The sequence below is a fragment of the Euphorbia lathyris genome, chromosome 2 (genome assembly GCF_963576675.1).
Source record: "Euphorbia lathyris chromosome 2, ddEupLath1.1, whole genome shotgun sequence".
Classification (NCBI taxonomy): Eukaryota; Viridiplantae; Streptophyta; class Magnoliopsida; order Malpighiales; family Euphorbiaceae; genus Euphorbia; species Euphorbia lathyris.
The window spans coordinates 44,902,721-44,926,827 of record NC_088911.1 but is presented as its reverse complement, the minus strand read 5'-3'; the positions used below and the strand labels follow the sequence as shown (position 1 = coordinate 44,926,827).

General features: G+C 36.1%; 2 protein-coding genes across 2 annotated transcripts; both read left to right on the top strand.

Moving 5' to 3' along the window:
• Positions 1–1,941: 1,941 nt before the first annotated feature.
• Positions 1,942–5,460, top strand: LOC136220432 ((+)-neomenthol dehydrogenase). Its single transcript, XM_066008251.1, has 3 exons — positions 1,942–2,296; positions 4,582–4,764; positions 4,848–5,460. Exons 1-3 carry the CDS (start codon positions 1,973–1,975, stop codon positions 5,238–5,240), a joined length of 900 nt encoding a protein of 299 aa, XP_065864323.1. The 5' UTR covers positions 1,942–1,972; the 3' UTR covers positions 5,241–5,460.
• A 6,884-nt stretch (positions 5,461–12,344) lies between these two features.
• On the top strand, positions 12,345–23,285 carry LOC136218001 (tyrosine--tRNA ligase 1, cytoplasmic). Its single transcript, XM_066004720.1, has 10 exons — positions 12,345–12,499; positions 12,593–12,740; positions 12,913–13,202; positions 13,296–13,392; positions 14,776–14,881; positions 15,003–15,085; positions 15,208–15,353; positions 15,537–15,642; positions 22,421–22,480; positions 22,943–23,285. Exons 1-10 carry the CDS (start codon positions 12,393–12,395, stop codon positions 22,961–22,963), a joined length of 1,164 nt encoding a protein of 387 aa, XP_065860792.1. The 5' UTR covers positions 12,345–12,392; the 3' UTR covers positions 22,964–23,285.
• The last annotated feature ends 822 nt before the right edge of the window (positions 23,286–24,107 follow it).

The following is a 24,107-nucleotide window of genomic DNA, read 5'->3' as shown; positions in this document are numbered from 1 at the left end:
CTTTGAGGTACCACGAAACGCGAGCGCTGTTGTTCCACACCTTTCTTCTTCGAATTTTGTCGTTGCCTCAAAACTTCTTCCGATCTTGCTATTGATATCGCCATCTTCGGTACCTAGACTTGTCACGTTCTTGGGCTAGGACTAATCGATTCGTACGCTTACTTATGAGGAAATTATATAGAAATACAAGTTTGAATTTTATTTTACACTTAACTAATTCATATATTTGTATCTTATCATTTCATGGGTTTTTTTATAAATATATCATATTTTCATATTTTTATTTTTAGTTTTGTCAAATTCATTTACTGATTTAAAAAAAAACTAACAAAATTCTGACAATTTTTTAAATTCTAACATAATTAGAATTTTTTTTGAATATTGAAAACTTGTAAATATTTAATTTATTTATAACAATTATGTAACTAACCCGAATCTCGAAATATTTATGACAGTAATTACTTATTGGCATGACATTGAACGAATCTCGAAATACTAAGTCATATGACTTGTATCCCAACAATTATCATACATAAATTGATTGTATAATTTACCCCGGTTGATCATAAGAACTAATCAACTCATAATTATATATATAGGCCTAATACATCAGCAGCTCCCTGAACTTGTCCACAATAGTAGATTGGCTTCCTGAATTATACAAATGTCTCACCAGCTCTCTGAACTTGCTTATTTCGAATCACCAGCTCCTTAAACTTGTCCATAAAAATTGATTAGCTCCTTCAACTTTGCAAGTGTCTCACCAGCTCACTAAACTTGCTTATTCTGTAACAACTAAATACAAAAATTATAATACTAACTCGGGTTAAAATGCAAAAATACCTCTAACGTTTTGGGTCAGGAGTAATTTTACCCCTAACGTCTAAAATAGTGCAATTTTACCCCAAACATTGATAAATTGGGTTTATTTGAGAAATAATTCATTAAACTGTTTTCTCGGTCATGAATCTTGGCATCTAAACTTCATACATGTGTCATTTTATCAGTAACAAATCACAAACATATGTTGGGATATGAAAAAAATAAAAAAAATATACTGTCTTTTGTACGAATAAGACAAAAAAAATTCACCAAATTTGCACTTGGCTATTAACGTTAGGGGTAAAATTGCACCATTTTAGACGTTATGGGTAAAATTACTCCTGACCCAAAACGTTAGGAGTATTTTTGCACCTTAACCCGAGTTAGTATTATGGTTTTTGTATTTAGTTGTTACATAATAAACAAGTTTAGGGAGCTGGTGAGACACTTGTAAAGTTCAGGGAGCTAATCAATTTTTATGGACAAGTTTAGGGAGCTGGTGATATGAAATAAGCAAGTTTAGGGAGCTAGTGAGATGCTTACAAAGTACAGGGAGCCAATATACTATTATGGACAAGTTCAGAGAGCTGTGATATATTAGTCCTTATATATACTAGTATACTATGCAGTGCATGCAAACAAAATAGACAACCAATCACCTATTCCCCTTTTGGCCTCGTAAACAAAAATAAAGAAAGTCAAATATATTATGCCCATCTAATTATGAACAAGTTTCTAGTTCCGAATTAATTAATATCATCATCTACATATAAATGCAATTAATACTAGAAGAAATATAATTAAACATGTGTGTAGTGTAGGTGCATTAATTGTTGTTTTATATTATGACCATATATATTACACGTTGAATAAAATAATAACAGAAGAAATTAGGACTTTATGTTCCTAATTTAATTTTTGTATCCTCATAAAATCCACCTCCCATGAGAAAATTTCAATTATTTTTTATTTCTAAGAAATTAAATACTAGGATAGGATGGAAGATTCCTTGTTTGAAAGTGAAAGAAAGGTGACACAGCCCACTCTGGTGGCTTTAAATTACTTATATATACCTCTTCCTTCCTTCACATAATATATATTCCCATTCTTCCCTCTTCCTTGATTAGTTTCTTAAGCAAAATTAATACTAATGGAAGTCAAATTACAACATTATCATCTCCCTTCCTCTTCTTCCTCCTCCTCCTCCATCAGGTGGTGGTCGAAAGAGATGGTGGCTATTGTGACCGGAGCAAACAAAGGGATTGGGTTTTCTTTAGTAAAAGAGCTAGCAGAAGCTGGTCTTACCGTAATACTAACTGCTAGAGATGTTGATAGAGGATTGAAAGCTGTTGAAGATCTCAGACGAAACTATGGACTTCATGTTCTTTTTTATCGTCTTGATGTTTCTGATTTTACCTCCATTCAAACCTTCGTCCAACAATTTCACAATGATTTTGGAGTTTTCGATATTCTTGTAAGTTGTTATTTTTAAAAACTCTATATATAATGCATTATACCAATTAATAATTTTATAGTAATAAAATATACTGTAACCAAAATTAATAAAATATACTAATAGCACTTTATTAATATTAATTAAGTTTCAAATGCATTGAGAATAAGGTTGTAAAAAACAATAAGTGCTAGTCAGAAGAATACGATCTTCTCGAGAATTAATCAGATGTGTATTTTTGTTTTTTAATGGTTAAAAAACAAATTGTTATATAGATACAATTAAAATATGTATTATATATACTATCTAATAATAAAAATATAAAATGATTTATCATAGAAAAATATATTTATTTATAATATATATCCTTAAAAATGTACTAATATCAATATTTTAATAATAATATCATTAATGAAACAATTCAAATAAGTAAAAAAATAATTTAAAAAATAATATAATACACCAAAAACTATGAAACAGTTTCCTTAGAATCTTAAATGATATCATGAAAACAAATAGAGAATATAATAAATAAAAATATCCGAAAATAATAAACATAACTCACCAACAATTATACAACAAAGTTTTAAAATGAATTATAATAAAGAAAAAAAAAATATTTTCTAATCAATGCGATGGCAGGTGGCCAAAAATGCTCCCAGGGGGCAAAGAAAAAACATCCAAAAAGACTAGTCAGAAAAAATCGAAATATATTCTTGATTTCGAATGTCTAAGTGTCTAAGCGGGTTTTTTTTCTTGAATATTGAGTAATTTTTAAATAATATTAGTATTATATAACACCATGTAAGACGAAGAGCGCTTGATGCGCCGGTTAGAATGACTGAAGAGTGGCAAAGGGATGTAGTGGTGAGGGGTAGGGGTAGACCTAAGCGAACTTGGAGGAGGGTGGTCGAGAATGATATGAGTTTATTAGGGATTGAGGAGAATATGGTAGTGGATAGGACAAAGTGGAGGGAGAGAATTTGTGTTGCTGACACGATTTGATTGCACGGTTTCATATTATGGTTCATGCTAGCCGATCCCGAATCATTTTGGGACTAAGATTTTGTTGTTGTTGTATTAGTATTATATAACAATTTTTTTAAACAAATTGTTTTTACGGATAGTTTGTATGATTATTACATTTAACCATGGTAAAATACTTTTTTTTTTACTTGAATATTGAAGAAGTATTTAAGTTTTACTTTTTTTTTATATAGATTAATAAACTAATTACAATTGGTTTTCTATTTAGCTTGGTCATTGGCTTGCATGTGTAGCTGCTGGAAGACGGTGATCCGTTCCACGCGTAGTTTTCTTTATATTCATTAACGCTGATACACCACCACCACACCTTTAGGTCTTTTTAATTTTAAGAATGTATTATTATTAATCTTAGAATTTATTTTAAATAACTTATTTAACTTTTTTTTTTGACACACTGATTTCTTAAAATTGTTTTAATAATTTATTATAACCCTCAACTTGTTGAAAATAATATGCATTTTATTTATTTAAATCTCTCATTATTTTTCCATATCCACTTTGGAAGCTAATAAAATATTTTAAATAAGTTTGAGAGCCAATAAGACATACCAATAGGATATAATAAGTCTATACATTAAATATAATTTTGGAAAATATTTGTTACCAAAAAAATTAATCAAATATTAATTTTCATTTTCTAATAAATCCTTGACCAAACTAACAAAATACGAATTTAAGATAGTTTTAGCAAAAAATATCATTAGTTGGCTCTTAATTTTCAAAGATTTTGTACATACACAAGTAGAATAGAATAGAACATTAACACTTGGTCAAGTCAAATAAAGGTAAGTATATATACTAATTTAATTTAATTCATGAGAGATGATTAGAAATAAAACATGTATAAGTAATTTGGTTTGATTGGATGAATATATATATATTGCACCGAAAATATGGTAAAATTTCTCGTAATACTCATCCAATCCCCGAAATATGGAAGATATTGTCATGGAACCATTTTAACTAAAAGCTCAAACTAATAGTCAAGGTATAGTCATATATTTTATATTAATCTCTGACACACCTCCACACGTCTTATGGACTTGCAACGTGTACAACAATATAGTAAAAAAAATTTAATACTCGGACCCTCGACCGTTTGGTCCAAGAGGCTCTGATACCATATCATAAATCGTTTGAACAAAAAACTCGAATTAATAATTAAAGTCCAATCATACATCTTAATGTTTGACGGATATTGCATCTATGTGAGTTTTAGAGAAAATTATTGATCTATATAAAACATTTTGGGTTATTAGGTGAATAATGCAGCTGTATCGTTCAACGATATCCATGAAAACAGTGTGGAACATGCAGAAACTGTAATCAAAACCAATTTCACCGGACCCAAATTACTCATCGACTCACTCTTGCCTTTCTACCGCCGATCTCATTCTCGTAGCCGCATCCTTAACATTAGCTCCAGACTCGGCTCCATCAATGTAAGTACATCCATAATTAATTTTAGTTAATTATTGTCCTTAAATTATTATTAAATATTAAAATTAATTTGATGGAATTGCAGAAACTGAAAAACCTAGAGATAAAAGAGATGCTAGTAAGTGAAGATTTAAAAGAGGAAGAGATAGAAAGAATGATAAAAGATTTCATTCAAAACGTGAAGTATGGGACTTGGAAAACCAAAGGATGGCCTGAAATATGGACCGACTATTCAGTGTCGAAATTGGCCCTAAATGCATATTCAAGGGTTTTGGCTAAAAGGTATAAAGATTCTGGTTTAAGTGTAAATTGCTTCTGCCCTGGCTTCACTCAGACCTCCATGACCGGTGGCAAAGGCACCCACACCGCCCAACACGCCGCCGTTTTTGCTGCTACCCTCGCTTTGCTTCCTCCTCAACACCTTCCAACTGCCACCTTTTTTATGGGCTTTACTCCTGGCATCATTTCTAAATTATAATAATCATTTCCTTGGGTTTTTTTTTTTTTTTTGTTTTTTTTTTCGATCAATTCAATATATAATTGAATTGAAATATTAATTTTGAATGAAATTATAATTATAATTATAATTATTTTAGGACAGTTGCACTTAATTATAACATATAGTACTGATAAGTTAAGTTAGGCTTGTATTCACATTTGCATGTGCCTCATATAATTAGATGTTTAAATCTTTAAAGTCAAATACACCCCGAGATTTCAGGGGGTACATATTGTATATATGTATATTGATATAGAGAATGTGATCATCAAGTTAAGAGATCATGTGCTAAAATAATTCAATTGTGTAGCAAGTTATATTTTGCTAAATTAATCAACCACTAGGCAGTTTGTTTTACCTACAGTTTGTAATTATTGTTTGCTGTTTCTGTTGGAAAAAATTGATTTTTAAAATAGTAAGGATTCTCTACTTTTATAATTAAAGGCTGCTTTTCAGATGTCTCTAACCAAACACCTAAAACTCTCTTTTTTAAATGAAAAGGCAAACAATAGTATAAAAAGTAGCTAATGAATACTCCCTTAATCTTTCATCATATTTTGATTAGGAATGATAATTATGATGTTTTATTACAAAGTATGAATGAGGAATATTCTCCATTAAGCTTAACATTGTGTTCATACAATACAATGTTCTTATACTGATTAAGAAAGAAGAATACAAAATAAAACTATTATTTCAGTTGATGCAGCGGAATAAACAGACTTTCGTTCTAAACGAATGCTCGCGTACGAACAAAGCTTAAAACCGTCAACTATCGTTGAATCGCGCACGACTAACGAAAATTGGAAGAAAGAGAATAAACTCTGAAATTTTATTAATCAATAACTCCTTACATAAGGTGGGGGTCGAGCCTTTATATAGGCTGACAAATAAAAACCTAATCCGGAACCTAAAAGGAAAAGGAAAACAACAAAATAAGGAAAGTGCGATAAAACACAAAAAGGCCGATTTGAGGCCCTAAACGACCTCGGATGGCTAAAAAACATGTCCACCATGGGTCTATAGACCCATGTGTTTGATTCGGTGGGCCGAATCCAATGAAATTAGGGTCCGAAATCACTAAATTTCAACAATCCCGTTTTAACTTAAAAATCTCAGTTTCGGGTCCGTTTTCTCCAAATAGTAGTTGCCTAAGGACCGATTCACAACTTCAGTCTGCCCATTAGTTTGAGGATGGTAGGCACTACTAAAATTCAATTGCGTATTGACCATTTTCCACAAACTCCGCCAAAAGTGACTAACAAATCGAGTGTCCTGGTCAGACACAATGGATGCTGGCAAGCCGTGCAGCTTATAAACCTCTCGGAAGAACAATTGAGCTACTTGAACAGCATCAGTTGTCTTTTTACAAGGAATAAAGTGTACCATTTTAGAAAAACGATCCACCACAACAAAAATAGAATCATTACCCCGTTGTGTACGCGGTAACCCCAACACGAAGTCCATACTGATGTCTGCCCACGGCTGTGTAGGAACAGGAAGTGGACGATACAACCCTGCATTAGTAGCTGTTCCCTTCGAAACTTGACACACGCGACACCTCTGTACCAATTTCTCCACTTCTTTCCTGATAGAAGGCCAGAAGTAATTGGCTTGAACCAACTGCAAGGTACGATCCCGGCCCACATGACCTTCTCCGTGCAGCTCTTCAATAATTTTTAACCGCCAACTACAATCAGGGACACACAGCTGGTTGCCTTTGAACAGAAAACTATCTTGAAGGTGGTAACCTGTACGCTCTCCAGCTCGTACTTTTGCCAATACACCAGCAAAATATGGGTCAGTATCATACAATTCAGCGAAAGAGTCGAATCCAAATACCTCAACCGACAATTTGCTGAGCAACCCTCTTCTCCTACTCAATGCATCCGCCACCTTGTTGGCAACCCCAGATTTATGTTTTAAAACAAAGGTGAACTGTTGCAGATACGCAACCCATCTCGCATATCTGGCTGAAACTTTGTCTTGACTTTGCAAATGCTTCAACGCTTCATGGTCAGTGAACAATACAAACTCCCGCTGGAACAAGTAATGCCTCCAATGCTTAATGGCCTGCACAACTGCGTAAAACTCAACATCATAAGTAATGTACCGCAGTTTCGCTCCTGACAGCTTCTCACTGAAATACGCCACTGGCCTATTATTCTGGTTGAGTAAAGCTCCAATTCCCATCTTAGAAGCATCAGAATGAAGCTCGAATGGCTGCTGAAAATTAGGAAGGACTAAAATCGGAGCCAAAGTAAGGCGATCCTTGATGAGCTCAAAAGCTGACTCCGCCTCGTTGGTCCACACAAACTTCCCGTTCTGCTTCATACAATCAGTAATAGGAGCCATGATACTACTAAAATGAGGTATGAAACGCCGATAAAATGACGCCAGCCCATGAAAGCTCCGAACTTTAGTAATAGTATTAGGTCGGGGCCAGTGTCTGACAGCTTCAATTTTGGACTCATCTACCTGCAAACCCACATCTGAAACAACATAACCAAGAAACAGCACCCTGGTTGACATGAAAACACACTTTTTGACAGCAGCAATAAATTGCTCTCTCCTTAAAACAGTGAGAACCTCCCTCAAGATAGCCAAATGTTCAAGTGGATTTTTACTGTAAATCAGAATGTCATCAAAATAAACAACAACACTAGTACCAATAAAAGGTCTCAAGACCTGGTTCATAACTCGCATAAAAGTGCTAGGAGCATTTAACAATCCGAATGGCATCACCATCCACTCATATAGCCCTTCGCGTGTTTTGAAAGCTGTTTTCCACTCATCCCCATCCCGAATACGAATCTGATGGTACCCGCTCTTCAAATCCAGCTTTGTAAACACAGTAGCTCCACTCAACTGATCCAACAGGTCATCTAAGCGAGGGATAGGAAAACGGTACCTGATCGTGATTTTATTGATAGCTATACTATCCACTCACATTCTTCAAGTGCCATCTTTTTTTGGAATCAATAGGGCCGGTACTGCACAAGGGCTCAAACTCTTTCTAATGTACCCCTTTGCTAGCAACTCCTCTACCTGTCTCCTCAACTCTTCATGCTCACCCGGACTCATCCTGTAGTGTGGACGGTTGGGTAATGCGGCCCTTGGCTCAAGATCAATTTGGTGTTGAATTTCCCGCATGGGTGGTAAACCATTGGGCAATTCTTCTGGGAACAGATCATGAAATTCTGACAGCAACGGCTTAACTTCGTCTGGAATCACCCCTTCTTGATCTGCTCGCTTACCCATCAACAAATACACCACCTCAGTATCCCGAAGCTCTTCCTCCAGTTGTACCCGATTCACCAATAAGACGCTTCCGTTGGGCGCTGCTTTACTGATTTCTTCCTTCGTAGGTACCAACACAATTTTAGCACCATTGAAAACAAAACTGTAAGTATTGGCCCTACCATTGTGGAACGCGATCCGGTCAAACTGCCACGGTCTCCCCAATAGGAGATGGCACGCATCCATGGGTACCACATCACACCACACCTCATCTTTATATCTCGTTCCCACAGAAAAAGATACCAAAAATCGTTTGGTTACAGTCAACTCACCTCCCTGCTTCAACCAGGCCAACTTGTATGGTGCCGGATGTTTCTTGGGTACTAGTTCCAACTTCTTCACTGCCTCTGTTGAGATGATATTCTCACAGCTTCCAGAATCAATAATAAACTTACACACCTTCCCCTTAACAGTGCAAGTGGACTGAAATATAATATTTCGTAGCCACCGTTCCTCCACAGCTCGGGGCGTCAAGCACGATCGCCTTACAACCAGCGAAGTCCCAACATCTCCTATCACAATCTCTTCATCTACAGGTTCATCATCATCAAAGACAGGTTCTCCATCTATTTCTCGATAATGGACAGTCTCCTCTCCTTCTCCCGTATCAGCAAACATCGCTCTCTTTCCTGCCTTTCGACAGTCAGCCTGTCTATGCCCAACCTCACCGCATGAGAAACACTTCATAGAGCTACTGCTTGGTGCAGTTCTTCTGTTAGCACTAGGTGCTGCTGCTGTTGTAGGAGCTGAAGTTTTCACAAATTCCCGTGTTCCTCTTACAGACTGCCCGAACCCGCCAGACTGCCCGAACCCGCTAACACGCCTCTTCTCCAGTTGGACTGCCCTTTGGTGCGCGGCAGAAACTGACATAGAATCAAACATATTGACGGTTTCCCTTATTTGTTCTCACAAACCACCAATATACCTGGCCACCAATTGATCTTCTGTCTCATGTACCTCGTTCCAAGCAATGAGCTGGTAAAAGTCGGTCGTATATTCATCAACTGAACGACTCCCTTGCCGCAGATTCTGCAACCTCTGGTACATAATACGCTGGTAATTGTATGGCAGGAACGTCGCCCGCAACTCTTTCTTCATCTTCTCCCAACTTGTAATTTTCGATTTGCCCAGTCGAACCCTAGTTTGCTTCAACTGCTGCCACCACGCCATCGCCCTATCTCTGAGCCGAGTAGCGACTAAAGGCACCCTTTTGTTTTCAGGGACACCCTTAAATTCTAGGATCTCTTCCACAGTGGTCAACCAATCAAGGAACTCTTCAGGTTGAAGGGAACCTCGAAACTCAGGAATCTCCGTCCTCATTCCAGCCTCCCAACGCCTGTCGTCTCCCACATTACGTGGTGGACGAGGCCTCCGGACTTCTTCATAATACTCCTCATCAGTCCCTTCTTCGTCAAAATCAGCAGCGAACAGATTTCTTTGCTGATGATGATACTGCGGATTAGGGTTTCGTTGTCCGTGAGTTGCGAACATGTCACCCAACCTCCGTGTCAGCTGATCCATGATGTCATCGAATCGTTGTTCGAATCGTTGCCCTATCGCTTGCTCAACCCGCTGTCCAATCCTTTGTTCCAGCTATTGTTGATCCTCTCGCGCGTTAATCTCATCCACTCCTCTTCAGTTGGTATCAGAGCCTAAGCCGTTATCGTCATGCCGCCCAAAAGAAGAGGAGTGGATGAGATTAACGCGCGAGAGGATCAACAACAGCTGGAACAACCCAAATGCAAGAAATATGCGGATACGAAGCGCCGCCACGTAGAATTTGAAGTTGGGGATTTTGTTTGGGCTGTCTTGACTAAGGAAAGGTACTCTGTGGGAGATCATAACAAGCTGTCTGCTAAGAAGATAGGGCCCGTGGAGATTGTGGAGAAAATCAACCCAAATGCTTACCGGTTGAAATTGCCTAGTCATATTCGCACTGCAGATGTTTTTAATGTGAAGCACCTGATTCCGTTTTCTGGCGATTCTTCTGATGATGACAATTCGAGGACGAATTCTGTTCACCCAGGGGAGAATGATGAAGTAGAGCGGGCCTTGAACTATTTGGAGAAAGCGGATCCGAAACTGAGATTTTTAAGTTAAAACGGGGTTGTTGAAATTTAGTGATTTCGGACCCTAATTTCATTGGATTTGGCCCACTGAATCAAACCCATGGGTCTATAGTGTATGGACCCATGGTGGACGTGTTTTTTAGCCATCCGAGATCGTTTAGGGCCTCAAATCGACCTTTTTGTGTTTTATCGCACTTTCCTTGTTTTGTTGTTTTCCTTTTCCTTTTAGGTTTCGGATTAGGTTTTTATTTGTCAGCCTATATAAAGGCTCGACCCCCACCTTATGTAAGGCAGTTATTGATTAATAAAATTTCAGAGTTTATTCTCTTTCTTCCAATTTTCGTTAGTCGTGTGCGATTCAACGATAGTTGACGGTTTTAAGCTTTGTTCGTGCGCGAGCATTCGTTTAGAACGAAAGTCTGTTTATTCCGCTGCATCAATTTGTTTACTAAATGCCTATTTCCGAGAAAATTGTAGCATGATCCCTATATGTGGTGGCTGAGACAAAATTGTATCAAATTGTAGCATGATGCCAATTTTTAAGGATGTGTTGTCAAAATGTATTCTAGTGTGTTGTCAAATTGTCTTAGTGTTGTAATTTTTAAGGATGTGAATCCTCAAATTTAATAAGTTATCTTTCCTTTAAAAAAAAAATCTCAGCTGATCCGGGGTTCTAATTCAGCCATTAAGGGGGTGTTTGGTTCACGCAGGAGTAACATAATGGAATTGAGAAAGAGAAACAATGAGAAATGAACATAATGACCATGAATTCCATTGTCAATTTGTTTCAGTTCCAGAAATGGAATGATATATCTCTGATTCCCTTTGTGATTGTTTAGTTCAAATGGGGTAATAAACCAGAGTTGTGAATTTTTTTAACAATAATTTCTATGCATACATGTGTCTGTATTAATAAATTAACTACATGTAAATATAAGAATTAAAATTAATTAGAGTTGTGGGTTTTTTAATAATAATTTTTATACATACATGTATCTGTATTAATCATATGTAAATATAAGAATTAAAATCAATTAATCAACTATTCCCTCGAAAAAAATCAATTACTTCAACCATTAAAATAAAAAACAATGCAACATAGAAAATTGAAATAAAATTAATGAAAGAAAATGGATAAATATTCTATTTTTAAAAAATAATAATGGGCTAAAAAGATAATCTATTTAAAATATTTAAAAATAAATATTATAACTGAAAATAACATGATAAAAGAAAAATTGGTCAAAATTATTTTTGAGGATAAAAAGTACAAATAAATAAGTATAAGAATAAAAAGTAAAATTAGTTTATGGATAAAAAAGTATGAGGATCAAACCGAAAATAAAAAATAAAATTTAAAATATATTTATTGAGAAAAAAAGTTAAAAATATATAAATAGAAAGATTAAAAGTGAAATTCCCAATTTCTATCAAAAAAAAGTGAAATTAGTTCAAGATAAGAAAATAAAAATAAATAAATATATAGATACAAATAAAAATTAAAAAATAAAGTAGAATTTTATAAATAGGTTAGAAGTAAGTTAAAGGAATGAAACAAAACAGATTGAACTAATAAAACAAAATGAAACCTACTGTACCTATTCCTGAACTCGAAAACCTGAGCTTTTGCATTTATGTATTAGCCAGTTGGGTTGGGCTCTTGTGAAGTGGGCTGGGCTTCCACAATAATCAATATTTACTCTCTATCTTTCTTCTTCCTACATTCTAACTCGCCACCATTGCATCTCGTCTCATCTCAAGTATGTCAATGGAGGAGGAGCAAACGCCGCCATCAGAAGCGATGCAATCCCTCTCAGTCAACTCAGAGTCAAATTCCACTTCTGCTTCCTCTTCCTCTACAACGCCACAGTAAGATATTCTTTCTTTCTCAACTCTTATGTAATTCGGTTCAATTGGTCATTGTGATCTTAGGTGACGGTCTTCTTGGTTCTTCAAAGTCAGGATGACTGTAGAGGAGAGGTACCGAATCGTGAGGAGCGTAGGTGAAGAGTGCATACAAGAGGATGAACTTTTGAATCTTCTTTCTAAGAAGCCTCAACCTATTTGCTATGATGGCTTCGAGCCTTCTGGGAGAATGCACATCGCTCAGGTACTCTTAATCGTTTCCTTTAGGCATATGCTTTGTTTGAGATCAAGAGTTTATTACTTTCAGCCTCTGCTGTATTTAGCATGATTGGAATTTTGATTCAGCTGCCAACATTGAAAGCTTTTTATCGCTAATGTCAATTTTGTCTTATCATTTGTTATTCTCGGGCACATAGGGAGTTATGAAGACAATAAGTGTGAACAAACTGACTGCTGGTGGTTGCAAAGTGAAAATTTGGATTGCTGATTGGTTTGCCCAGCTAAACAACAAAATGGGGGGTGATTTGAAGAAGATTCAAACAGTTGGCCGTTATTTGATTGAGATATGGAAGGCAGTTGGCATGGATCTTGAGGGTGATAAAGTGGAATTTCTATGGTCTTCTGAAGAAATCAATGCTAGGGCATCAGAGTACTGGCCTCTTGTTATGGATATAGCTCGGAGGAACAAGCTTCCTAGGATAATGAGGTACCAGGGGAGAGATTGAAAATTTTCAATTTCTGAAAACTATAGAATCATATCTGACCTAAGAAAAATATTGGATCTTTTTCTTACTTGTAGGTGTGTTCAGATAATGGGCCGTAATGAGCAAGACGAGTTGACAGCAGCCCAGATTCTATATCCTTGTATGCAGTGTGCCGACATATTTTTTCTCAAGGTACTTGCTGGTCATTGTGACTTCAAAAATCTTACTACTATTGTGATGAATTTCTTGGATATCTTGAACCATTAGTCTAGTTTTTTTTTTTTTTTTTTTCTGTTATTATCTATTTTTAAAGTAGCAGGTCAGTTGAATTTTGTAGTTTTCCTTTTCCTCTTTCATATTTGAGCTGGTCTTTTGGTTTCAATATGTTGAATGTGATATTTGAAGTGAGTTAAGGACATGTACCAAAACCCACCATTAATAAAACACTTTCCCCGTGAACAAATGAAAAACAGATGTGCATAGAAATCATTGAGCTGTATCAAGTTAATTAGAGTCGAGTACTAGTGTTTTGAGTTTTGTTCATTTAGGTCACATCATGGGTTTAGGAGTGGCCTCTTGCCAAAAAAAATTTGGCAAGGGAAGGCTTGCCCCCAATACACCCTTGTGGCGGGACCCCTCTCCAGACCCTCGCTTAGCGGGGGACGCGTTGTGCACCGAGCCGCCGTTTTAGTATTTTAGCATGCAAAGTTGAGGGTGCCATATTTTATCCCATTCCATATGGCTCAAGTCTGCTTCATTCTGAGTGCATTTTGAGCTGTGATTGTTAAGAAATTCACTGCTTTGGATTTCAAGTTCATGTTTCCCCTTTTTTCCTGGGAAAATGATATCAATTCTGCTCGAATTAAAGTGGAATGATAAGGTGCTGAAAAAATAATCAAATAATATGCGCTGGCTTCCAGAATTAGCTCAACTATAATTATTTCCTTTGCTGATTATTAAGTATGTGCTATCATTAGAGCATCTCCAATTGAGTATAATGAACCACTCATTATACTCTTTCATTAAACTCTCTCCCATTGGCGTGAGTTTAATATATTGAGCACTTATCAACCACTCAATAGATATTGAATAGTTTATTAACCTCTTGACTATCTTTATAATATATTTCTTATTTTTAAAATAATATGATGTTTAATTAATTGGTGGATCTCTTGTGATTGTGGATCCCTTATGATTGAGTGATTATAGAGTTTAACCATTGGAGTTAATAGTTCAAATGAAGTTTATTAAAAAAGTCTTATAATGATGACGTGTAATTTATATTGAGTGGTTGCGGATATGAACCATTGGAGATGCTCTTAGTGCATAATCTGTTATACTGTAAGTCTGTAACCCATTTGCTATGACCTGGAAATCAGTTATCATTATATTAATGGTGATTGTGTTGTGAAGATTGTCTGGGAAAGTACACATGGATTGTGTTTATGCATTCATATTTTATAATCACTTTGTGAACTTTGGTTTTGGATATGTTTGTGTATATTATGGCATATTATGATTTGTATGGAATTTCTGATGTATGTTCTTTTTTTCCTGATGGTTTCCATTCAATAGGCTGACATCTGTCAGTTGGGCATGGATCAACGGAAAGTGAATGTACTTGCAAGGGAATACTGTGATGACATCAAGAGGAAGAACAAACCCATCATTTTATCTCATCGTATTTTCATAATTCCCTTATCTCAAGGCTCAAACTTAGTTATAGAGCTTATTTATTTTTTAATTAGTTTTTTTCCTTTTTATCCCCAGACCACTCTTTGACTCTAGCTGTTCAAATGCAGACATGCTACCAGGTTTACAGCAAGGGCAAGAAAAGATGTCAAAGAGTGATCCATCTTCCTCTATCTTTATGGAGGATGAAGAGGTGCATTTGGTTTTACACAATATGGAATCTAAATGTTAAATGTCCAAAAATATCAACCTTGCCTATTGCATGGTAGCATTTCATTGTTCTTTTCAAGTAATTTTATGCATTGATATTTTTAGGCTGAAGTAAACGTGAAGATAAAAAAGGCATATTGTCCTCCAAATGTTGTTGAAGGAAACCCTTGTCTAGATTATCTCAAATTCATTGTCTTCCCATGGTTTAATGAATTCAAAGTGGAGCGAAGTGAAGGCAATGGTGGAGACAGGTATTTACAGTTACATTCATGTTTAGGACGCCATATTTTTTTTTGTCTTTCCCCCCTCCCTTCTCTGAGTCTTAAACCATTATGTGTACTTCATCATAGTCATTTCTCTCTTATTTATTCATAATCTGCAATTCAACTTGAACAAGCTTTACCTTGATGTATTTACATTTTTGCATTCAATAGGATCTTTACAAGTTTTGAAGAACTTGTTGCCGAGTATGGAAGTGGTCAATTGCATCCTGCTGATCTGAAACCTGCTTTATCTAAAGCACTAAACAAAATACTGCAGGTAAGTCTTTTCTGTCTTATTCTAAAAAATAGAAATAAAAAATCCCTGTCTTACGTTATCTTGGTTTGTAGCGTGAACTTAACATAATTGATTCCAAGATTTATGTCAAGTTGAAGAAAAGATGCATTATCTGATAGGCAGACTAGGAACAGTTCGTGGAATTTTTTTTCTCATTTTTCTGAAGTGCTGTTGCTTGTGGTTCTTCTATTTGAACAAACCCTTCAGGAGATATTTGTATCTAGGTGAAAACCCTTCCCGTCTTAGCATGGTTAATATTTCAACATTATGCTCTTGTTAATATGATCTTGTTAGGTGACTCTTCTCATTTATTAATGTCATGGAACCAATTGAACTAAAAGTTTAAGCTAATAGTTAAAAGTCTAATTCATATTATTCTGACACACCCCGCACGTGAATGCAACACAGGCCCGTATTACCATGTCCTGCAATTTAATCAACAAATGAGGTTGCCAGGAATCAAACCATTGATCATTTGGTCAAAGAGGCTCTGATACCATGTCCTGGAACCAATTGAACTAAAAGCTTAAGCTGATAGTTAAAGGTTCAATTCATATTAATATCTGACAAATTACTAATAATGATCTGTATTCTTTCAGTATAAATACTTTAGCTTCTTATTTGGTGCATCCGTGTCTGCCTTTTGGTTGATCTACCCTTGTGTTATTCATAGTGTCCTTGGTGAGCCCATATACTTTCTTGGCATCAAGCCCAATTTAGCCCCTATTCTGTACCTCAAAAATCAATTAAGCCCCAGCCTTTTCAACTGGTCAAATAAGTCTCTATCCTATGCTAAAATGAGCAATTGAACCCTTGTAGCAGACGGTTGAAGAAATTAACGTTGTTCTCCACTGATGCCACAACAAGCATAACCATCTCTTTCCTGTTATCATTTTTGCATTGTAGAAACTTGGGTAGACCGTAGCCTTTATGCTTTGAAGTTATTAGGGAAATGGCAATTATTTTAAATTTTATGAATGTTTCTGCCATTTATACAGATGTATCGTACCTGATATTTTGAGTTGAGAAGTTTTGTTTAGATATTGTTGGGGCTTAATGCCTCTGCCACAGTGGCTTCTCTTCTCCTTCTTTCTATGTTGAGATGTGCAATCACCATCATAAAATCCCAAAACACTCATCAATCCTCAAGTACGTAATCAGCTAGGAGGAACGTCTACTTGAAAGCTAAATGAGGACTTGACTTGAATAATGGCCAACTTAATTTTTTCTGCAATTTATCAATATTTTCTTTCCTTTCTTTCACGCTAATATACCAATTTATCGAATGGTTGACGACGTTCTTCAACAAAATTTGGAGAAACAATAAGATGCCATCAGAATGGAGGAAAAGTACCTTAATCCCTTTGTATAAGAACAAAGGCGATGTCCAAGATTGTGCCAACTATCGGGGAATCAAATTAATGAGTCACACTATGAAACTTTGGGAGCGAGTGATTGAACAAAGGCTAAGGAGGACGGTGAAGATCTCGGAAAACCAGTTTGGCTTTATGCCGGGAAGATCAACTATGGAAGCCATCCATCTAATGAGACAATTAATGGAGCACTATCGAAATAAGAAGAAAGACTTGCATATGGTTTTCATTGACTTGGAGAAAGCATATGATAAGGTACCAAGGGAAGTACTTTGGTGGGCCTTGACAAGGAAAGGCATTTCGCGGAAATATATTGACATCATAAAGGACATGTATGAGGGAGTATGCACGAGTGTACGTACTAGTGTTGGGAAGACTGAAGAGTTTCCTATTACGATTGGAGTGCATCAAGGTTCCGCACTAAGCCCATTTCTTTTTGCCATCGTTATGGATGAACTAACAAGTTCACTTCAAGATGGTATACCATGGTGCATGCTGTTTGCAGATGATATTGTGTTGGTTGATGAGACGAAAGAAGGAGTGGAGATGAAGTTGGAACTATGGAGGCAAACTCTAGAATCTAGAGGCTTTAAGTTGAGTCGAAGTAAGACAGAATATTTGGAGTGTAAGTTTAGCGGCCGTAGGAGTAGGGAGGTAGGGACAATCACCCTAGATGGGAGAGTTGTTCAGGCCTCGGATTGCTCCCGGTATTTAGGATCTATTATCCAAACGGATGGAGAAGTAGATGGAGATGTTGCTCATAGGATTAAAGCTGGTTGGTCGAAGTGGAAGAGTGCTACGGGTTTCCTTTGTGATCCCGGCATGCCTAATAGATTGAAGGGAAAATTCTACCGGACGGCAATTAGACCAGCATTGTTATATGGTACGGAGTGTTGGGCAGTGAAACACTGCCACATCCATAAGATGTCGGTGGCGGAGATGCGTATGTTGAGATGGATGTGTGGTCACACGAGAAAGGACCGGGTGCGTAATGAAATAATTAGGACAAAAGTAGGGGTCACATCTATTGAGAATAAAATGAGAGAAAACCGACTAAGGTGGTTTGGCCATGTGAGACGTAGAGCGCTTGATGCGCCGGTTAGGAGAACCGAAGAGTGGCAAAGGGATGTAGTGGTGAGGGGTAGGGGAAGACCTAAGCAAACTTGGAGGAGGGTGATCGAGAGTGATATGAGTTTATTGGGAATTGAGGAAAATATGGTAGTGGATAGGACGGAGTGGAGGGAGCGAATCTGTGTCGCTGACACGACTTGATTTTCACGGTTTTATATGATGGTTCATGTTAGCCGACCCCGAATCATTTCGGGACTAAGGTTTTGTTGTTGTTGTTGTTGTTGTTGTAGTTTGCTAATCTTCCATATGGACCCGAATCAGCATCTTACGATAGATGAAATCAATCGTTCCTCTTCTGATGGGTAGCTTTAATAATGGCTGGCTCTGCGTGCTCCATAATGGTTTCGCCGTCCGGCTTGTGGCCAGCTGGTCCACCATTGATGTTTGGGAAGAAGAAAATTTTGGAATAATGCTTTGTTCTCGTCTATCGTATGGCGTTGATTCGAGTCCATATTGAAAGAGATGGTTGTTGTGGCGTTAGTGGAAAACAACGTTAACTTCTTTCCACCGTCTGCCACAAGGGTTCAATTGCTCATTTTAGCATAGGATGGGGATTTAGTTGATTTTTGAGGTACAGAATAGGGGCTTTACGCCTACTTTCTTCTAAGGTTTCAACTGTGGTGGACCTAATCCTAGGTTTCTGTTTTCCTGACAAACTACTTTAGGTTTAATATATTATAATGAAGGAAAGAAAACTTTTTGGTAGGAAGTTTATAGAGGTTTCCAATTCATTTTTGCCTGTCTGTTCACTATGCCATTTAATGGTCGTAAGAGAATTCCTGAAGCAGAGACAGTAGGTAGGAATATATGTTTGTAAATTGCTTTTACCTTTCTGTTCACTGTGCCAGAAATGGCTGTAAGAGTAGGAGAAGTCGTTAGTAGGAAGATTGAGGTTCTCAAGGAAAATGCTTTGGAAGTGTTGAGGAACCATTTTAAGCAAAAACTTTAAGTGATAGTTGTTATAGACCATGTAATACACTAGGAATACATGAGATACCATGTAGATTAAGAGACTACATTGACATATTTTACTTAAGAGCATTACATATATTATACAAGACATTCCTAAAATCACTCCTTAATTACATAGTAGCCCTACTAGCCACCTATAATTGTCTTCTAGCAGCCTATAGTCGACAAGCATGGTGTACATTTATTACACTGACTTATTTCTGTAACACTCCTCCTCAAGCTGAAGCATGAATCATGCTTCAGCTTGCTACAGATACATGTGACATAGTCTTAAAGGCAATGCACTCATGATACTTTAAAGTATAAAATATATTCCTGGACATGCAACCTAGAAGAACAAATCAGACTGGAGAGACGACAACAGAACATCAAGCTTTGTCGAAAAAGAGAAGCAAAACTCAGTTGTAGCAATATGCATGAGGCTGCCAGCAACGTCAATGCACAAAAGGAGATCCACTGAAAAACTAACCGGATAGACAGGTCGAAACAGAGAGGCGAGGACATCGGAAGAAAAACTGAGACTTGGAACCTAGGGCCAAACAGTCTGCTCACAAGGCAGACAGTAATGCTGAAAGAAACAACCCAAAAATACAAACCCAGTTCTGTAATCTCAATCCAGAAAATCAAAACAGAAGCCAAATGAAGGCTCTGATACCATGTATTACACTAGGAATCAATGTTTTAAAAACCGGACCAGGAATCAAACCGGACTGACAAGGGGTTCAGGGGTCAATGGGTTCAACCGGTTAACTCGAAGTGGTTGAACCGGATGACATCATAAATATAAATATATATACAAATAAAATAAACTTTTGTTTTGTTATTTAAAGAAATTAATTATAAAAATATGAATGAAAATATTTAGAAATATTTATCCTTTCTATTATAAAATACTAGTTATAATTTATTTTTGAAATAAAAAATGTAAAATATACCGTTATTCCTAGTTGTACCTTTGTGCTAGTTAGGAGGAATTGTAACTGGACAGCTCACTTAGTAGCTAAATAAGTCCTTGTTTTTTATTCATTTTGTTTAGATGATTTTCTTTGTACCAATTGGCTTCGTGCCAAAGTTTTTTTGTAAGCAGAGGCCTCTCCCTCTGTCGGGTTTTTCTTATTAATGCATTCGGCTGTTTGGAAAAAAAAATCTCCACAAAAAACAAAAAGAAACTGACCCATTTGTTCTATTACCGAAAAAGTAAGTGTGGCTGTAATTAATAATTAAATAGTTAGAACCAATCTCAGACCCTCATCAAAATCATGATGTGCGGCTGAGATTGAAATAAAGATAGGCTGATATATAAATCTCTCATTTCAGAAACTAATGCCCTAATCAAACACATCCAGCCGCCTCAACCTCTCTAAAAGTGAAGAACTCAATTTGCTGGGAAGAGCTCTGATAATTTCAATGAATAATCATCTGTTTAGATGTGGAGAAGAACGATCTTATATCAACGTGGAACCTTCTTCTGTCTGCGCATTTCTTTTTCAATTTTTTTTGTTTCACTTAGAGAAAGAAAGATAATTTAGTAAAATTTTATTTTTTTAATACAAACCGGGGTGAAACCGGTTCACCAGGTTGATCCCGGTTCGCCGGTTTTCCCCGGTTTATATGGGGTCACTAGTAGTGACCCCAAAGCACCCCAACCGGACCGGAAGCCTGACCGGTTTCCGGTTCAACCGGCCGGTCCGGTCCGGTTTTCAAAACCATGCTAGGAACACATGGGATACCACGTAGATTAAGAGACTACATTGATGCATTTTACTTAAGAGCACTACATATATATATATATATATATATCCTAAAATCACTCCTTAAATTAAGGGAACATAGTAGCCCTACTAGCCAACTATAGTTGTCTTGTAGCAACCTATAGTTGACAAGCATGCTATAAATTTATTACACTGACTTATTCTGTAACAATAGCTAAGCTCTAAGAATAGCTTTTATTATTATTCTCTCTGACACACCCCTGCATGCAAATGACCCAAGTTTAAGCTCATAGTTAAGGTCCAAGAATAGTTTTTATTTTCTCTAATACACCCCACATGCGAATTCCTCTGGGTTTGAAGTGTGTACAACACACACATTTCCCATCTTACCATGTGTTGAAATTCTATCAATAAATGGGGTTGCCAGGATTCGAACAAGTGGCCTAAGGGACTTTGATATCATGTTAAGGAACCAATTGAACCAAAGGTTTAAGCTGATAGTTAAGGCCCAATACAACAACAACAACAAAGCCTTAGTCCCGAAATGATTCGAGTTAAGGCCCAATAATGGGTTTTAATATAATCTCTGACATACCCCTGCACATTGATAGTTAAGCTCTAAGAATAGCTTTTATTATTATCTCTGACACACCCCCGCATGCAAATGACCCAAGTTTAAGCTGATAGTTAAGGTCCAAGAAGAGTTTTGATTATCTGACACACCCCCACATGCGAATTCCTCTTGGTTTGAAGTGTGTCCAACACACACATCTTACTGTGTGTTGAAATTCTATCAATAAATGGGTTGCCAGGATTCGAACAAGTGGCCTAAGGGACTCTGATATCATGTTAAGGAACTAATTGAACCAAAGGTTTAAGCTGATAGTTAAGGCCCAATAATAGGTTTTAACATAATCTCTGACATACCCCTGCACGCTAATGCCCCTTAGGCTTGAAGCGGATACAACACAGGCTCATCCTGCCTTGTGTTTAAATTTCACCAACAAATGGGTTGCTAGAATTCGTACAGTCCACCATTTGGTGTAAGAGGCTTTCAAGGAAGCAATTGAACCAAAAGCTTAAGCTTAGTTAAGGCCCAAGAATTTCTTCGTTGAAAGAGAAGAGGATGAAAATAATTTCTAATTGTAAGTTATTGGGCCTGTGAGACAAATGTAGAGACTCTGGATTATTCTATTGGCTCTAGTGGGGATACAGCGTGTAATCGGGTTTGTATTTTGGTTGGACACTGATTCTGATGTTTGTACAAGGCATATTTCATTGGTTTCTTTTGCCTGTATAGGCATTTGTTTGACGGCTACGTAGCTGCATATTTCATCACTGGTTAACTCCTATCTCTCGTGCTACAGTGAAAAAGCTAGTTAAATTGTATCTCCGAAGCACTTTTAGCCAGCCATATGGAAAATTTTATGGGTACCATCTTTCTTAAAAAGGAAAAAGTGGAATATATGTTTTACTATTGTATCAGTGGGTCTATTCTATCAGTGTTTTTATTTATGGTGTAATGTGTCTCGTTGCTTGCATTGTAATTGAATACCTGATAATTTTCTGCAGCCTGTACGTGATCATTTCAAAAATGATGCTAATGCTAAGGATCTGTTAAAACGGGTCAAGGTATGTGTACTTATTCTGCTTTGTTACTGTCCAATTAGGAATCGATCTTGCTGAGACTGCAACACAGTGTTTTTTTAGTTTGATTATATCTGGTTAATTAAGGAGAAGTTGGACCGAAGTAATGCCCTCGTTAGGAGATAAGACTTGATTAATAATAGGTCAGGTCAAGGACACGAGTGGTGTGGTTACAACTTACAGGTTTAAGCAAGATCAGGCTATAATGCACTCAGCTCTTAACCTTTATTGGTTTAACTTAACAAAACTTAATTGCATTTTATGCTTATTTTATGAACTTCTATTTTAGACATGTTACTGCAGCTATATCTAGTTATATCTGCTGCACATGTCATATGTCTAAAAATATGCTAATGATCATATCTCGAAGTGAAAATATGAAGTGATCATTTTCCCGAATTTAAATTTGTAGGCGTACCAAAATTGATGAAGTTTTGTGATATGCAGGGTTATAGAGTAACGAGATGATTTGGAAGAGCTGGGTCATCTGTGTTAGGCGCCGCGACTTGAACCATTTCTATCATTCATTTGGATTAGTATTAAATTTTGAAAACTTGAACTGTTGTTTTTCACTGATTAAAACAGAATGTAAAATCAGTTTATAATACAGAGGAAAAACGTGGTTAGACATACATTGTTCCTGTTCGAGTTCAAATTCAGTATTTTGTTTTCATCATTTGGCTGAAATATTAGTTGGCTAGCTAAAGGGCAAGATTGTTATGTTGTTACTGTCAAAAACTGAAACTTTTACCATTTGCGGAAATTTTATGGGTTGATTTTTTAATATTCACACATTTAGGTTGTGATAAATTGTAATTGTGTATATCAAGGTTTTAATTAACATGCGGTAGTTGTAAATTGATAATTGTGTATATCAAGGTTTTAATTAACCTGAGTTAGTTGTAAATATCAATTAGTTATAATATTAGTTGTAAATATCAATTACTAATGCATGGTTTATTTCATTTGTTTCTCATTTGTGTCTGACATTGTATCTTGTGCAACTTGATATTAGATTTTTGTCTACAAAGAGGATGGCATGATTTTAAATTGGGAGTATGATCTTTTAAAAATGTAAAATAAAAAGCAAATAAAATGCGTTATAATGTTTTCAAATTGTAAAATCTAAAGTTTGATGTGTAAAAAGAATAACAAACAATTAATGAGGGACCTCATAATATTTCTTTCCCTCAACTTTTCTCTCTTTTTTAAGTAAGACAAGTCAAAATTAAGCCAGTGTTAGATTGATTAACGGTAGATCTGTCCATGGGCTCGGGGTATCTTTATTGTCACTTTAAATTTTTCACTTAAATTTTTTCCATCTTACCCTTATTAACGAGTTTAGCAATAATTATTCTTTTTGTCATTTTAATTTTTCCAGGTACGATGAGTGGTGTAATATAATGAATGTTATGAAAAATGATGCCTATTAATAAAGAGATAAATGATATTTTCGTCTATTTATTATTGTTGGTCCAAAATAAATAAATTTTATTTTCATGTATATAGAAAGTTTGGGTTTAATTTTAGGGTATAGTTTATATGCTTCTAGAAAATTAACAATGATGAATGGAAAATAGAATATATATATATCTATATATATATATATATA

Coding starts and splice junctions, on each gene's coding strand:
- LOC136220432 (XM_066008251.1), top strand. CDS start 1,973: ATGGAAGTCAAATTACAACATTATCATCTCCCTTCCTCTTCTTCCTCC. Junction 2,297..4,581: donor TTGGAGTTTTCGATATTCTT/GTAAGTTGTTAT, acceptor TTGGGTTATTAG/GTGAATAATGCAGCTGTATC. Junction 4,765..4,847: donor CCAGACTCGGCTCCATCAAT/GTAAGTACATCC, acceptor ATGGAATTGCAG/AAACTGAAAAACCTAGAGAT.
- LOC136218001 (XM_066004720.1), top strand. CDS start 12,393: ATGTCAATGGAGGAGGAGCAAACGCCGCCATCAGAAGCGATGCAATCC. Junction 13,203..13,295: donor AAGCTTCCTAGGATAATGAG/GTACCAGGGGAG, acceptor TCTTACTTGTAG/GTGTGTTCAGATAATGGGCC. Junction 15,643..22,420: donor CACTAAACAAAATACTGCAG/GTAAGTCTTTTC, acceptor AATTTTCTGCAG/CCTGTACGTGATCATTTCAA.